At 38.4% G+C, this 15,558-nt stretch overlaps 1 protein-coding gene across 1 annotated transcript in view; it reads left to right on the forward strand.

Annotated features, from left to right (window-relative positions):
• The window catches only part of LOC105009052 (protein ITPRID2), an 82,036-nt gene that overhangs the window by 53,094 nt on the left and 13,384 nt on the right, over positions 1-15,558 (forward strand). Inside the window, exons 7-8 of the mRNA XM_034289626.1 lie at positions 3,030-3,112; positions 12,871-12,940. Coding sequence (XP_034145517.1) covers positions 3,030-3,112; positions 12,871-12,940 — 153 coding nt within the window. The remainder of the gene's footprint in view (positions 1-3,029; positions 3,113-12,870; positions 12,941-15,558) is intronic.

A 15,558-nucleotide genomic window follows, 5' to 3' on the forward strand; every position in this document is an offset into this window, starting at 1 on the left:
ATTAGTAACACACTACGCTGTCATGGATTAAAATCCTGCAGTGCACCCAAGGTCCCCCTGTTCAAGCCAGTGCATGTCCAGGCCTGTCTGAAGTTTGCCAATGACCATCTGGATGATCCAGAGGAGGAATGGGAGAAGGTCATGGGGTCTGATGAGACAAAAATAGAGCTTTTTGATCTAAACTCCACTCGCCGTGTTTGGAGGAAGAAGAAGGATGAGTACAACCCCAAGAACACCGTCCCAACCATGATGCATGGAGGTGGAAACATCATTCTTTGGGGATGCTTTTCTGCAAAGGGGACAGGACGACTGCACCGTATTGAGGGGAGAATGGATGGGGCCATGAATCGCGAGATCTTAGCAAACAACCTCCCTTCCCTCAGTAAGAGCATTGAAGATGGGTCGTGGCTAGGTCTTGCAACATGACAACGACCCGAAACCCACAGCCAGGGCAACTTAGGATTGGCTCCGTAAGAAGCATCTCAAAGTCCTGGAGTGGCCTAGCCAGTCTCCAGACCTGAACCCAATAGAAAATATTTGGAGGGAGCTGAAAGTCCGTATTGCCCAGCGACAGTCCCGAAACCTGAAGGATCTGGAGAAAGTCTGTATGGAGGAGTGGGCCAAAATCCCTGCTGCAGTGTGTGAAATACAGGAAATGTATGATCTCTGTAATTGCAAACAAAGTTTTTTTTTGATGTATCAAATACTTGTCATGCAATAAAATGCAAATTAATTACTTAAAAATCATACAATGTGATTTTCTGGATTTTTGTTTTAGATTCCGTCACTGACAGTTGAATAGTACCTATCCCTATCTGGAAAGCTGCAGACCTGTCATCCAACACTGAATCACACCTATGCTTTTTGTGGTATTGTCCTTTTTAATTTTAGGCCAAAATGTGGTTAGAATTTCTGATAGGTGTTTGGTATGTCGTTAGTTACGTCTCAGTATTATTTTTGTGAACAGACATGCAAACTGTTCGTAAATGTGTAATCTGTATGAAGAATGACAATCCCAGGGCCCATTTAGTTTTTCTGTGATTACGTTTTATTCACAAACAACAGAAAATAAATCAAAGACATTCTGAAGTTAATTTAAGCAAGTGCTTTCAGAAAAAGTACTAGTACAATACAGAGCAACTAGTAAACTTACTTAACGTACATCTTATTTTTGGAGCGAGCTTTCATTTTCAAACTTTTCAAACTATCCTGAGTATTTCGTAAAATACATTCACTGCGGCACTGAATAATTTTTCCACTACAAAAGGATCACTTGTACATTACAGTGGGGAGGGATAATATAATGTTGTTGGATTTATAACACAGTCCCTCTCCAGATTTAATGACGAGTAGGATGACAACAATAATAATATATATAAAAAAAAGATTGGTAATGTCCTCTCCATTAACTTAAGCTCTAACCATTTCTCAATGTGCTCCATCTTATAATATTATATACATTATGTAAAGTATTATTGAACAAGTAATTTTTTCATGTCTATTTTTCCCACATAGTTTTTCCCTTTGAAAATGTATATTATAAAATGTATGTATAATATAAATATATAGTATAAAATATATACTGTAATATAGTGTTTATACTATTATATAGTATATACACCACAGACCTTTATTTTGAAGGCACAGCAACATAATTGGAAGTCTTATTGTCGCTGGGAAAAGTATATAACGTTTCACCACAGATTTTCATTTTGAAAGTAAAATATGAAAACCGGAGGTCTTATTGCTGCTGCCGAGTCTCTAATGTTCCCTGCATGACGCTAATCTATTTTAGCTATGGAGTTGTGACAGTTAGCTAGCTAGCTAACTTTGATTGTCGCTCAGATACTGTGAGAAATAAAACCAAAGGATTATTCCTAATAATCCTTTAGGTGAGTGTATATTGTAAGCAGGAGAGTTGAGGTCAGTTTGTCATGTCACAAAAATGTTATGGAGACCATTTACAGATTCTAAGGATATGATCAAAAGGCACACAGAGGAGTGTCATTTTAAATGTCTCTATTATTATTGGGCTTAGAAACTTTTTTAAATCACAAATTCCTTTCTTTTTTTTATTGTTATTGAAACAATACAAATTACATCCTCAGCAATTCAATAAACGTATTAGGCTACATGTTATAGTTTCTCATTAGGAGAGAAACAAAATATAAAACATCCTCACGTCTCTTTATGAATTTGGATTATTTTACCAAAGATTCAGCATCTTATGTAAATCAACAAATGTATTACTCTTAATAAATATTTGCGAAATTAAATACAAAAAACATTCTTAATTGACTATTCAGTAGATTAACTGATGCGGTGGCTGTTGTTCTGGTTGTCTTCACCTGTTTGCTGTTAGCCCTCGTTAGCACCCTATTTAGTTTTCCCAGTTTTGCACTTTGTCAAGTTATAATGTGTGTGTCTTGCCTGCCGTTCTCTGTTTTTCTGCTTGCCTGCCTTGTTCCTGCCATTTTGTCATTTTTGCCTGTCTCAGTTTCGTTTTTAAACCGTTTTGTTGCCTGTTAATTAACTCTGCGCCTGGCATACTGCTTACTAAAATGTGACAGTACAATTTAAATGTGTACATGCAGAATTTAGATCCACAAATGTTTTTCATGTATTTGTAAATCTTTGTTATTTGTGGGATTTGAATGTGTATTTTTTTTGTGTTCACAGATTGCTAGTACTTATGGATTGTCAATCTCTATTCAATTAATTTGGTAACTTCTAAAGACAATTTGTTGCACCACTGCTCATTCAGGTGTCAATACATATGCAATCAACTATTATCTGTTTGTAATTAATTTAGTATAATTAGCTGACTTTTCAGAGCCACTGTACATTTCTGCTCTCAATCCTGAAGTGGAGTTGTGTGTATTAATGAATTATAATATTTAATGCAAATCTAATATTCTAAACAATTATAAAAAAAAATGCATTGATTGATGTTAGAATTCAAGTTTGGATTTTTCCCAAAATCTTCTATTAATATTTTCTCTTTCCTACAACATCTCTCTCCACCGAAGTCCTAATAAGAGGAGCCAGCCAGCAGTCCGACAGTAGTGGCTTTACTGAAGACTACCAAATAGATACATGCATTCATCCTAAGGTAAATACCTTTCATGGACTTTGTGAGCACACTGTCAACTCCCTGAAACTGGGGACAGGGAATCTATGAATGAATGAATGATTGGCCTCCCATCTAAACATTACTTGTGTAGAGATGGGAGGAGGCCATGAACTAACTTTGGACAGAGTTGGGTGACATGAATCTTCACAGTGCCTCGCAAAAGTAATAAAAATCACCAATTCTGTTAATTTACTGAATTACAAATGGTTTATTTGTTCTGTTAAATATTTTTATTTGAGACTGACACTCAAAAACAATTATTGCATAGTGAGATAGATTATAGGATGGGGAAAATATAAAAAAATTAAATAAATGGAAATGTTGCTTTAATGAAATCTCCATAGACCAATATTGGCAGTACAACAGGTCATACTGAAGAGCTCAGTGAATTAAAACGTGTCACTATCATAGGATGTCACCTTGATAGTGGGGAAGCGTCAAAGAGAAACAACAACCCGGCCACAAAGTGGTACACCACAAAAACTCACAGAGCAAGGCAGCTGAGTGCTGAAGGGTGGAGCGTGTAAAAATCACCTATCATCTCTTGCATCACTTGCAACAGAGGTCCAAACTGCCTCTGGAAGCAACATCAGCACAAGAACTGTGCATCGAAAGCTCCACGAAATGTGTTTCCATGGCCGAGCAGCTGTACACAAGCCTCACATCAACATGCTCAATGCCAAGCATAGGCAAGTCATCACTGGACTCTGGAACAGTGGAAATGTGTTCTCTGGAGTGATGATTGCGCTTCACTAACTGGCAGTCTGATGGACAAATCTGGTTGTGGCGGATACCAGGAGAACTCTCGAAATGCATAGTGCCTAATGTGAAGTTTGGTGGGAGATCTGGGGCTATGTTTCAGGTTTTGGGCTAGGCCCCTTAGTTCCAATGAAGGATTAATGAATCATCTTAATGCTGCAGGATACAAAGACATTTTATATAATTGGGAGCTTCCAGCTTTACGGCAACTGTTTGGGGAAGGCCCTTACCTGTTTCACCATGACTCTGCCCCTGTGCAAAAAGAAGGATACATAAAGACAAGATTCAGCGAGTTTGGTGCGGAGGAACTAGAGTGGTTTGCATAAAGACCTCAAACCCATTGAACTCCTTTGGGATGAATTGGAATGGCAATTGTGAGCCAGGTGTTCTCGTTCAACAACTCACAAATGCTCTTTTCGCTGAAAAGGCACGAATTCCCAGAGACACTCCAAAATCTTGCAGAAATCCTTCCCAAAAAAGAGTGGCGTGGGAGGGGGGGGCAACTCCATATTTATATATTATAATAAATTGTCTTTCTCTATCAGGTGCAGGGTACTGAAAGAAGTAATGAAGGTGAAAATCATGCTAAGTTTACATGGAGCAGGACACAAGGAAATTTAAAGTGCGCATTCTTTAGATTTACAAAGGAATTACAAAGGAGAAGAACTAACCCTACTCCCCCATCACAATAATATAGCCATGCAAAACCTTGGGGCTGAGACGGGGCTTCGGTATGACCCTAGCCGAGGGTACAGTAACCCCAGACAGGGCCCAACAGGTAGGAAGTCACTCCACCCAATTTGTCTAGGAACAAACAAGGAACAACAGCCAACCGCAACCACCCTGAAAGAGGGCTGAGTATCGCACGCAGAGTTCACTCCCATTGCATGAGGACAGCAATGGAGAACAACAGTAAGCCAGGAATGGCATAAGAGAAAGGACATCCCTGTGGAGATGGGAGCCCATCTGGCAAAGGCAGCAGGGGTCAATTGTATCCAAGCCTTTCTGTTCATCTTCACATCCCTGGGCTAGACTACACATCATAAACCTTGCTGAAGAGATGAGTCTTTACTAGACACTCAAACGTTTGCACTGAGTCTGCATCTCAAACTTTAATCAGTAGATCATTCCACAGTAGTGGAGCTCTATTGGAGAAAGCCCTGCCTGCGGCTGTTAAGAAATTCTGGGTACAACTAGAAGTCCTGCTTCTTGTGATTTTAGGTTACATGTAGGTATGTACCATTGTGCTCAAAAGTTTGCATACCCTTGGAGAATGGATAATATATGTACCATATGTAAAGAAAACACGAGGGAGCAGGCAAAACACATGTGGATTCACATTTCACTGTGCGTCATAACAGAATGGCACAATTATAAAACAAAACATGGAAACAAAGAAAATAATAAACTGACCCCTGTTCAAAAGTATGCATACCCTTAGTTCCTGTTACTGTGTATTGCCCACTTCAGCATCAATGACAGCGTGCAGTCTGTTGTAATAGTTCTCTATGAGGCGCCCAATTCTTGCAGATGGTATAGTTGCCCATTTGTCTTGGCAAAATGCCTCCAGGCCATGCAGTTTTTGGTTGTCTTGCATAAACCACACGTTTGAGATCTCCCCAGACAGGCTCAATGATATTACAGCTGTAACCACTAGAGGGTCAACTTGGCTAAGGGTCATTGTTGCGCTGGAAAGTCCAAGAGTGTCCCATGTGACGATTTCATGAATAAGAATGCAAATTGTCTGTGTATTCTCTGATAACATGCTGCATTCATCATGTAATCAATTTTCACAAGATTCCCCATGATTTTAGATCTCACCCTCCCACCATGCTTCACAGTGGGGATGGTATTCTGATCACTATAGGCCTTGTTGACCCCTCTCTAAACATAGCATGTCATTACTGGTGTCAAAAGCATATTCACAATATAAAAAATGTATACATTTTAAATGCACTGCATTAAATGACTCACCTTCCCCATCTTAATTACTCATGTGAGTATTCATTATAAATAATTAATCTTTAAGGAATTATTGAGCTCAAAAGTCCCAAAATGTCCTTCCGGGTAACTGTTCCGGCTTAAAATCTGAATACAAAAATCAAAAGAAAATGAATAAATATATTTAAAATCTACTTGGGCATAACTGTATTGATGTTTTCAATGATACCAACAAATATAATGATATTAAGCTTATTTAGTTTTAGGACAGAAAGACTTTTGTATCCAAATTGTAGTTTCTCTAATTTCATTCCTGGATAATCATTGACCATGTTGGTCCATAATGCATTTTGGTATGTCTTGTGATATAATATTGTATCCAAAAGAAGACCCTGGAGGAGCTGCAAAACATGTGCAAAGGTCAGTAAGCATCTCTTAAATTGTTGATATTTTGACCTTTTAGGTTACTGTTGCACTTTGTGTCAAAATCACGTGTCCTTTTGGATAACACTATTAAAACATTTATAATGTTTTTATATTAAAAAACTATTTGATCTAAAAGATTACCTTAAAGTGATGATAGCTAAGTTGTAGTTTTCCCCCGGTGGTCAAATTAATGCCTGATTATAAAGAAAATGTTTTGTCATTCCTGAATAACAACTTGTCATTCTTGGATAACAAAAAACCTCTGTTAGCCAGGACATGTTATCTGTTATCCAGAATGACATATGTATAACAATCTAGTTTTTAATTAGTATTTGTAAACCTGTAGGTGTAGTTATTATTAACATATTAACAGTATTTTAATGTTAGTTTTTTTGGCTGTTATTCATCTTGATTTCATATGATTAAATGGGTCACACGGGTCATTATCATTTAATTGAAAATGTATAATGAAACTGGTCACATCATGATTAATGTAATCATAGGTATTAATATAGCAAATAGCTTCTGATGTTTTATGGTTAATTCTGTCCTTCCAGATGCCATCTAAAGAGAGGCAGAGACGGTTCAGAGCCAAGATAAACATAGATTCAGAAGCTAGGGCTGAGTATCTTATCTAAAAAGTGCAACGTATTATAGTGAAGAATCAGTGATGTGTTAGTAACAAGCAAACTTGAAATATTCATCAAAATAGAAACACACTCATCTGTAATAAGCCTAAATGCTTTTGTTGTGTAATGTGTCAGGCTATACCCCTCTATGATTAATGTATTTGGTTTGATTACAACCTGCATCAAATACTAATAATTATTTTGTTTCGCTACTACAAATCAAGGCCAGTTCCCAAAATGCCTGTACGGCTTATGACCCCTTCTGCTGCAAAGAATAAAAGAGAGCAGTGGAGGGTAAACCAGAGGAATCAGTGGGAACGATTGAAGCTGGTCAATGAATTAATGAATGACACTCCAGTCTCAGTGATTGAGTCTAATCTTGAAGAACCTCCACCCAGAGAAGCAGATGAGCCTCAGTCCCACCCACCCCGACCCAGAGAGGCAGATGACTTTCAAGAGAATGTCCAGCCACTTGCTTCATCTACCCCAGAAAGAAATTATTGCAACGTGTGACTATAACGCACAAACAACACCAAACTAAGAATGAAAGTGAAACTTAAAAGGCAACTTGCTCTGTCAAACAAAACATATTAAAAACTAAGAAAACGTCTGCAAAGGGTTAACAAAACAAATAAAGGCAACATGTGCCTGCTTTGAACACAAAAATGTCCAGATGTTTGTGGAGAAACTATTTCAAAGTGGCTTTATGAAAGTGGGAAGTGTTTCAGAGTTGTTGGCATCCATTGTGTGTGATCCTCTAAGAAAAGATTGCATGTATCGTGTTTGTGTGAAATGCTGTTACAAAGATGTGGAAATAGCTCCTCAAAAACAGAACCTCACCACCACATGGCTAGGGTGGGAAAGGGTAAAGATCACATCCGGAATTCATAAACTTTGTGAAAGAAACTGAATGCGGAAGATGGCAGGACCTACAAAAGAACAGTGCATGAAAACCGTGACCTGCTTGCCAAATATCACTACAACTGGATACACCAGGTTGAGCAGAGGAAGTGGTCCACCTGGATTTCTCTGAAAACTATGCTTGCAAACACAACACCAAAATTCAAGCTTTCCATATATTGGTGGAAGTCGTAAACAGGCCACAATTCACACCAGTGTGGTCTACACATCAGAAGGGAGTCAATCATATTCCACAATCCTACGTCATGATGGAAGAGCTGTGTGGGCACACATTGAGACAATTTGAAAGGAGTTGAGAGAACAGAAGCCCACTATTACAACCATCCACTTCATGATTGATGGGCCTGTTACCCAGTATAGGAATAAGCAGAACTTAACATACTGCCCTTTATTTTGGGGTTGAAGGAGGTGACCTGGAATTTCTCTGAGAAAGCCCATGGTATGGGTGCACCTGATGGCGTTGGTGGTACTGTATAGCGTCCGGCTGATCAGAGGGTGAAAATGGGACCAGATATTTAGACACCAAGAGCTAAATAAATTCTCGGACTACAAATAAATTCCTTGATATTCTTACAAGTTCGCTCATTAACGACAGAGTAAATAAATCTGTTAACGATCAAATCGAGGATCTAAACTCAACACTGCGAAATACATTAGACACAGTTGCAACACTAAAAACTAAAGAAATATGCAACAAGAAACTTGCTCCCTGGTACACAGACAACAAGGAAAACAGAAATGCTTGTTTTAGGACCCAAGAAACAAATAGCATTGTTAGCAGATCTTACTGTGAACCTCGACGGCTGCATGGTCGTATCCCAAAAACTGTAAAAAGCCTTGGCGTTACCCTTGATCCTGACCTCTCCTTTGAAGAACATATAAAATATGTCTCAAGAGTTGCTTATTTTCATCTTCGAAACATTGCAAAAATTAGAAACTTTCTATCAAAAACTGATGCAGAAAAATGTATCCATGCTTTCGTTACTTCTAGACTAGATTACTGCAATGCTCTTCTCTCCAGACAAATTAATAAATTAACTTCAATTAGTGCTGCACACGGCTGCTAGAATCCTAACTAGAACAAAAAACATTTGAACACATTACTCCTGTCCTAATATCCTTACATTGGCTGCCTGTTAGGGTTAGGGCTGATTTTAAGGTTTTACTCTTAACCTATAAATCAATACATGGACTTGCTCCTACTTACCTTGCTGAAATGATCCAGCCATACATACCTACACGTAACCTACGATCGCAAGATGCAGGCCTTTTAATTGTACCTAGAATTTCTAAACAAACAGCTGGCGGCAGGGCCTTTTCTCATAGAGCTCCACTACTGTGGAATGATCTGCCAATTAAGGTTAGAAATGCAAACTCAGTGCGAACTTTCAAGTGTCTACTAAAAACTAATCTCTACAGCACAGTTTATAATTAGGTGTAGCCTGGCCCGGGGGCATGATGGTGACCAGTAGGCTTGATACTGTACACCCTTGCTGTCTTGCCAGATGGGCTCTCGTCGCCACTGGGATGCCCTCCCTCTAATACCTTTCTGGGGAAGAGTCACTGGCTTGTTGTTGTCTCTCTGTTGCGCACTTGTGCCATTGGGCTGTACTCTGGCAATACTCGGCCCTCATTCAGGGGGGTTGCGTTTGGTGGGTGTCCCTTTGGTTGATGCCTGGCAATGTGGGTGGATTGATTTCCTGCCTGTTGGGACCTGTCCGGGGCCCAACAGGCAGTAAATTAAAAAACATTAATATTTCTTCTGTATTTCTTTTTCACAACAATAAGCAGTAAAAATACAGTATTTTACATTCTAAAAACAATTACATTTACCATTATTTTCTGGATATTTTCATTACTTGTTTATACAGATTACATTCTAAATACAGATCATTATAGCTAAAATAAAGTTCAAAAACAGAATTTCAATCTCAATATACAGTCCTGTTATCTTATATATATCTAATTATATATATATTTTAAAAGGTTTTGGTGTTCTAATGCTATTAGCATTGATGTCATGTGGCTATGCTTCATGTATTTTCTAATGGTATGCTAAAAAGTCAGTCCAATTAGTTCCAGTCCTGTTACTCAAATTAAGGGTAACTGAGTAGGACTAACATGAGTGAGAAGTTTGAATGAAATAGTCCATGTATCAGGATATTCTCATGATTATACTGTACATAGAAGGTTGCTGGTCTGTTTTACCATCTCCCACCATTGTTCTCTTGATTAAGGCACCATGTACAATAACTGCTACGTTAGGCTACTGTATAAAACACATCAGTCCCTCTCATCTTGAGAGGTGCAGGGTGTGCATGCATTTGATCCAATACTGAATCACACCTTGCTTTTCAAGGTATTGTCCTTTGATGTTTAGGCTCAAATGTTGTTAGAATAGGGTTCAGGTGGTGGCCTTTTGATTGTTAGCCACAACTTAGTCTCGCGAGGCCACACCTCCATCCTCGTCTGGCCTACTTGGAGGTCTGGAAACTTTCGTTTTCAATTAATTTAAGCGTGGTTTTGCCAGTTCTTCAAACTGGATAGTACACATTTCCTGAAAGTTTTTAGTTCCTACCTAGGTTGTAACATATTAGAAAAGAAGCAACGATGGAGGAAAAATGTAATTCTGTTTTAGAAGAACTGTGCTGTGTTCATAAGATCAAGTCAATAAAGCCATTAAAACATCTCTGCTTAAATGCTGTTCTGAAAAAAATGTTTTGGTATGCCTTCCTACAGACTATGGTAAAAGTCTAATTTATCATGCTCGCCGACAGTCTGCGATTTATTGAAATTGAAAACGAACATTTCAATGACAGTAGTGGTTACTCCTCTGATTTCAATAATCGAGGATCAGGTTCGAGTTACGCAAAAGGAATCACAGCAGCATATGCAGGTCTGTATGGAGGAGTGGGCCAAAATCCCTGCTGCAGTGTGTGCAAACCTGGTCAAGAACTACAGGAAATGTTTGATCTCTGTAATTGCAAACAAAGGTTTCTGTACCAAATATTAAGTTCTGCTTTTCTGATGTATCAAATACTTATGTCTTGCAATAAAATGCAAATTAATTACTTAAAAATCATACAATGTGATTTTCTGGATTTTTGTTTTAGACACTCACAGTTGAAGAGTACCTATGATAAAAATTTGACTTCTACATGCTTTGTAAGTGGGAAAACCTGCAAAATCGACAGTGTATCAAATACTTGTTCTCCCGACTATAGATTTACATGGTCTACACATAGGTACTTCCAGTTATTGTGGCCCGACATTTAAGAACTTGCACTTTAATTCCAAGTGAACCACTGTCCATTATTTACAATAAATCACAGTATGTCTTTAACATAACTGCACTGCTTTTTAAACAGAATGGAGTGTATTAACATTAAGACCACCAAATGCCTATGGGATTTGGCGTTTGAGTTTGTAATTAAAATAAAACTTCCATTTTGAAAGCTACACACTCCTCCTTCCATGACTTCCTAAATAGACATATATTACATTGTTCAGTTATCAAAATTCTAAACTCACAAATGGAAAACTATTTAGAGACTATTTACCGGTTTCTTTTATCCTGTTTTCCGACTTAATCGCCAATAGCCCACGGCTGTGTTGGTACCCAAATAGTTCCCAGGCGCTAGTCACCCCTCACTAAATGCATGATATCAATGGATTAATGCATGATACTCCCAGATGGATGATAGGGTCTTGGTTGAACTTACAAATGATATACAAGATTTTCATGACCATTCAATAATTTAATTAGGCTATTATTGAAACATAATACAAACGATATAGGCCACTTGACAGTTCTACTTCCTTCAGCATTCTTGTGTAGGCTAATTCATCAAATGTAAATCTAAAATGTAAAACCAATACCAATTCAACAAACATATTAGGCTACACATTACTGTTTCTATATTAGGAGAGAAAAAGAAACTAAATCGCACACACATCCTATCATCTCTCTACTTATTTTACTGAAGATTAATATTCTACAAATCTATTAAGCAAAATAATTATTCACGAAAGGAAATACCAACGATATTCTTTACCACTAGAGCTATGCATTGGTGATGAAATCAACTCGATAGCCCAACTAGAAACCCCCGGGAGAGACCTGCAAAGATGCGCCATTCACATAGCCTATTCATATTGGACCTCAACCTTTTCTAATAACTCCTCTCGGTTATTCGATAACTTATTCATTTCACCTATAGACAATTCATGGCACATATAGACTGGATGTGTAATTCATTTTGTACATTTGTAGGGCCTAATAAACAAATGAAATTACTGTTGCCTGTGTGCTTAGAAATATTAGTTCCATGAATTATTTTTTTTATAGTTTTTTCATATGATAAGACCTTCAATATAAACACATTAACCATTAAAAACAAACAAATTCTGTAATTCATTATATTTTAGACTATTTTATATAGTTTGATAATGACCCAGTAGATGAACTGATGCTCTGGCTGGATGGTAATGCTGCGGAGAGAGAATGTATATGCTATTAGGACTGATTCATATGCTAATGACGACAAACTGCATTCGACTCTGGCTTTTAATGTTCATCTGAAAAGCTTGGCGGTTCTACTGTTAAGGGCAAAATGTGAACACATTCTTAAATTGTGATTAACTGCGATTAATCAAGTTTATTGAAATGGCCAAAGCATTTTTGTTATCACTCAGGCGAATGGTGCATTTAATCCACCAGCATTGCATAATTGCATATGAATCAGTAGCAATCTAGCATAACGAACAACTACTTCGTTACCAATTCGACTGTGTGATGAAAGGTGGAAAATGTATTTCTAGGCTCAAACAATGACTATTTGCAGATAAGCTGAAAACATATTCAATAAAGGTTGTATATCTGCACTGAAAAGCCACAGATCGAAACCAGCCAGGGACAACAACATTCATGTCTTCTAATTGCGGGCCAGCAGAACTAGGCTTGCCTGGTTCCTTTTCTGGTTTATTAAAAAAATATGTATTCTCTACATTTCTTTATGCAAAAAACACATTTTACTTACAATTATTTCCCTTCACTGTCAGGTACAGAGTAAAGAAAGTGAAAATCATATGGGAATGAAAGGGACTCCTAAACACTTGTTGCCATTAAAAGGTGAGTTTACACTTTGGAAATACAACGATCAGCCATTACATTATGACCCGTCGAGGCATGGTCTCCACTAGACCCCTGAAGTTGTGCTGTGGTATCTGGCTCCAAGACATTAGCAGCAGATCATTTAAGTCCTGTAAGTTGCGAGGTGGGGCCTCCATGGATTGGACCTGTCTGTCCAGCACATCCCACAAATGCTAAATTGGATTGAGATCTGGGCATTTTGGAGGCCAAGTCAACACTTTGAACTTGTTGTTGTGTTCCTCAAATCATTCCTGAACCATTTTTGCTTTGTGGCAACAAAGCATTATCCTGCTGAAAGAGGTCAGTGCCTTTACGGAATACCGTTGCCATGAAAGGGTGCACATGGTCTGCAACAATGCTTAGTTAGGTGGTATGTGTCAAATTAACATCCACATGAATGGCAGGACCCAAGGTTTCCTAGCAGAACATTGCCCAAAGCATCACACTGCCTCTGCCGGCTTACCTCTTTCCCATAGTGCATCCTGGTGCCATCAGTACCAGCATTTTTCAGCAACTGAGCTACAGTATCTCGTATGTTGAATCGGACCACATGGGCCAGACTTCACTCCCCACGTGCATTAATGAGCCATGACCTTGTCGCCGGTTCACCGTTTTTCCATCCTTAGACCACTTTTGATTGTAACCGGGAACACCTCACGTGGGCTGCAGTTTTGGAGATGCTCTGACCCAGTCGTCTAGCCGTTACAATTTGGGCCTTTTCAAAGAAGCTTAGATCCTTATGCTTGCCCATTTTTCCTGTTTCTAACACAACACTTGGAGGACATCATTTTCCCTTGCTGCCCTATATATCCCACTCACTGACAGGTGCCATAATAACAAGATTATCTGTGTTATTCACTTCAACTGTCAGTGGTCATAATGTTATGGCTGATTGGTGTATGTGTGTATCTAAGGTTGTTTTTTGAAATCACATAAATAGAAAGTGAAGAATGGTGGAAATATCTTTGACACATTTTTTATTGATAAATTAGAATGGAATACTCACTTGAGATGTATCTGTAAATTATGCTTTGATTGGAGTACCTTAATTTCCCGTTTATAAACCGTAGCTTAAAATGTTCACTTCTTTGACGAAGTAGAGGTCTACTCATGTAGCAAATATGATAGTGTTTTCAAAAACATTTTATTCTCCAACAAATTAATTTTGGTACTGCCCTATGACAGATGTTTAATATTAATGTACAAAGTATGTATGAGTCATAATTCTCTGGGTGGTTTATATATGGGTGTGGTTAATACTCAGATTTGAATACACACAAAGCTATAAAATGAATGGTACGGTTTATACACGGTGAGGGTTATAAACAAGGAATTACGGTATGATTGTTGTGGAGGCATGTGGGCATGTGAGGCTAATTGATCTGGTCAAACTAGATCCAAAAAAGTATTTCTGTTGCGAGTGGCAGGGATAGTTGTTTTGAAACCAATATTATATGGATTCAACCAGCTGTAAGGAGATTAACAAGGCCCCTAATCTGAACATCTTTTTGGTTTAGAATCTAGGCAATACAGTTTTTTGTGAATAATCTTCAAGGTGCACTGTCATTTTGAATGTGCTTTAAGTCTCTTTACCCTGTTGCCTTATATACAGTGCCTTTGGGAAAGTATTCACTTCTTCACTTTCTCCTCATTTTCTTGTGTTATAGGTATAATTTACTGTTGTTTAAATATTTTCTTCCCACTATTGAAAATGTGAAAAGCACATTTTTAAAAAGACTTTAGCAAATGTTTTTCTACATACTGTAAGTATTCAGACCCTTTGCCATGACACACCATATGGAGCTCATATGCATACTGTGTCCTTTGAGCATCTTTGAGATGTCTCTAGAACTTGATTGGAGTCCAGCTGTGGTAAAGTCCATTGATTGAACATGATTTAAGGCACACACCTGGAAAGGTCTCTCACATTACAGTGCAGGTCAGAGAAAAAAGCAAGCCATAGAAGTCCAAGCAACACTCTGTAGACTTCTGAGAAGAGGCACAGATCTGGGGAAGCTTATTAAAAATCCCAGGAGCTCAGTTGGCTCCATTATAGTTAAATGGTGAAAATATGGACTCTTTCTAGAGCTGGCCATCCAGCAAAGTAAGAAGGTCACTAGGTCTCGGAGGTAACAAGAACCCAATGGTCACTTTAACAGAGCTTTTCTGCAGAGATGGGACAAAGAACAACCATCTCTGCAGCACTGATTCAATTATGCTTTTATGGTAGAGTGGCTAAACGGAAGCCACTCCAGACTAAATGGCATATGACATGCAGTTTCAAGGACTCTGAGAGCATGAGGACAATATTCTCTGGTCTGATTACACCAAAATTAAATGATTAGACCTGAATTTCAAGCACTCGTTCTGGCAAACACAATGTACTGCACATCATCTAAGGTTGGGTATGGTGAGGGGAACATGATGCAGATGATTCTCAGCAGCAGGGACTGGGAGACTAGTCAAGACTGAGGGAAGGATCAGTGGAGCACAATACATACAGTAGGGATCCTTGCAGAAAACCTTATCTAGATCAGACTGGGGGAGGGAGATTTAACTTTTAGCATGGCAACAACGAGAACCTCACAGCCAAGACT

The sequence above is a fragment of the Esox lucius genome, chromosome 22 (genome assembly GCF_011004845.1).
Source record: "Esox lucius isolate fEsoLuc1 chromosome 22, fEsoLuc1.pri, whole genome shotgun sequence".
NCBI classification, from domain to species: domain Eukaryota; kingdom Metazoa; phylum Chordata; class Actinopteri; order Esociformes; family Esocidae; genus Esox; species Esox lucius.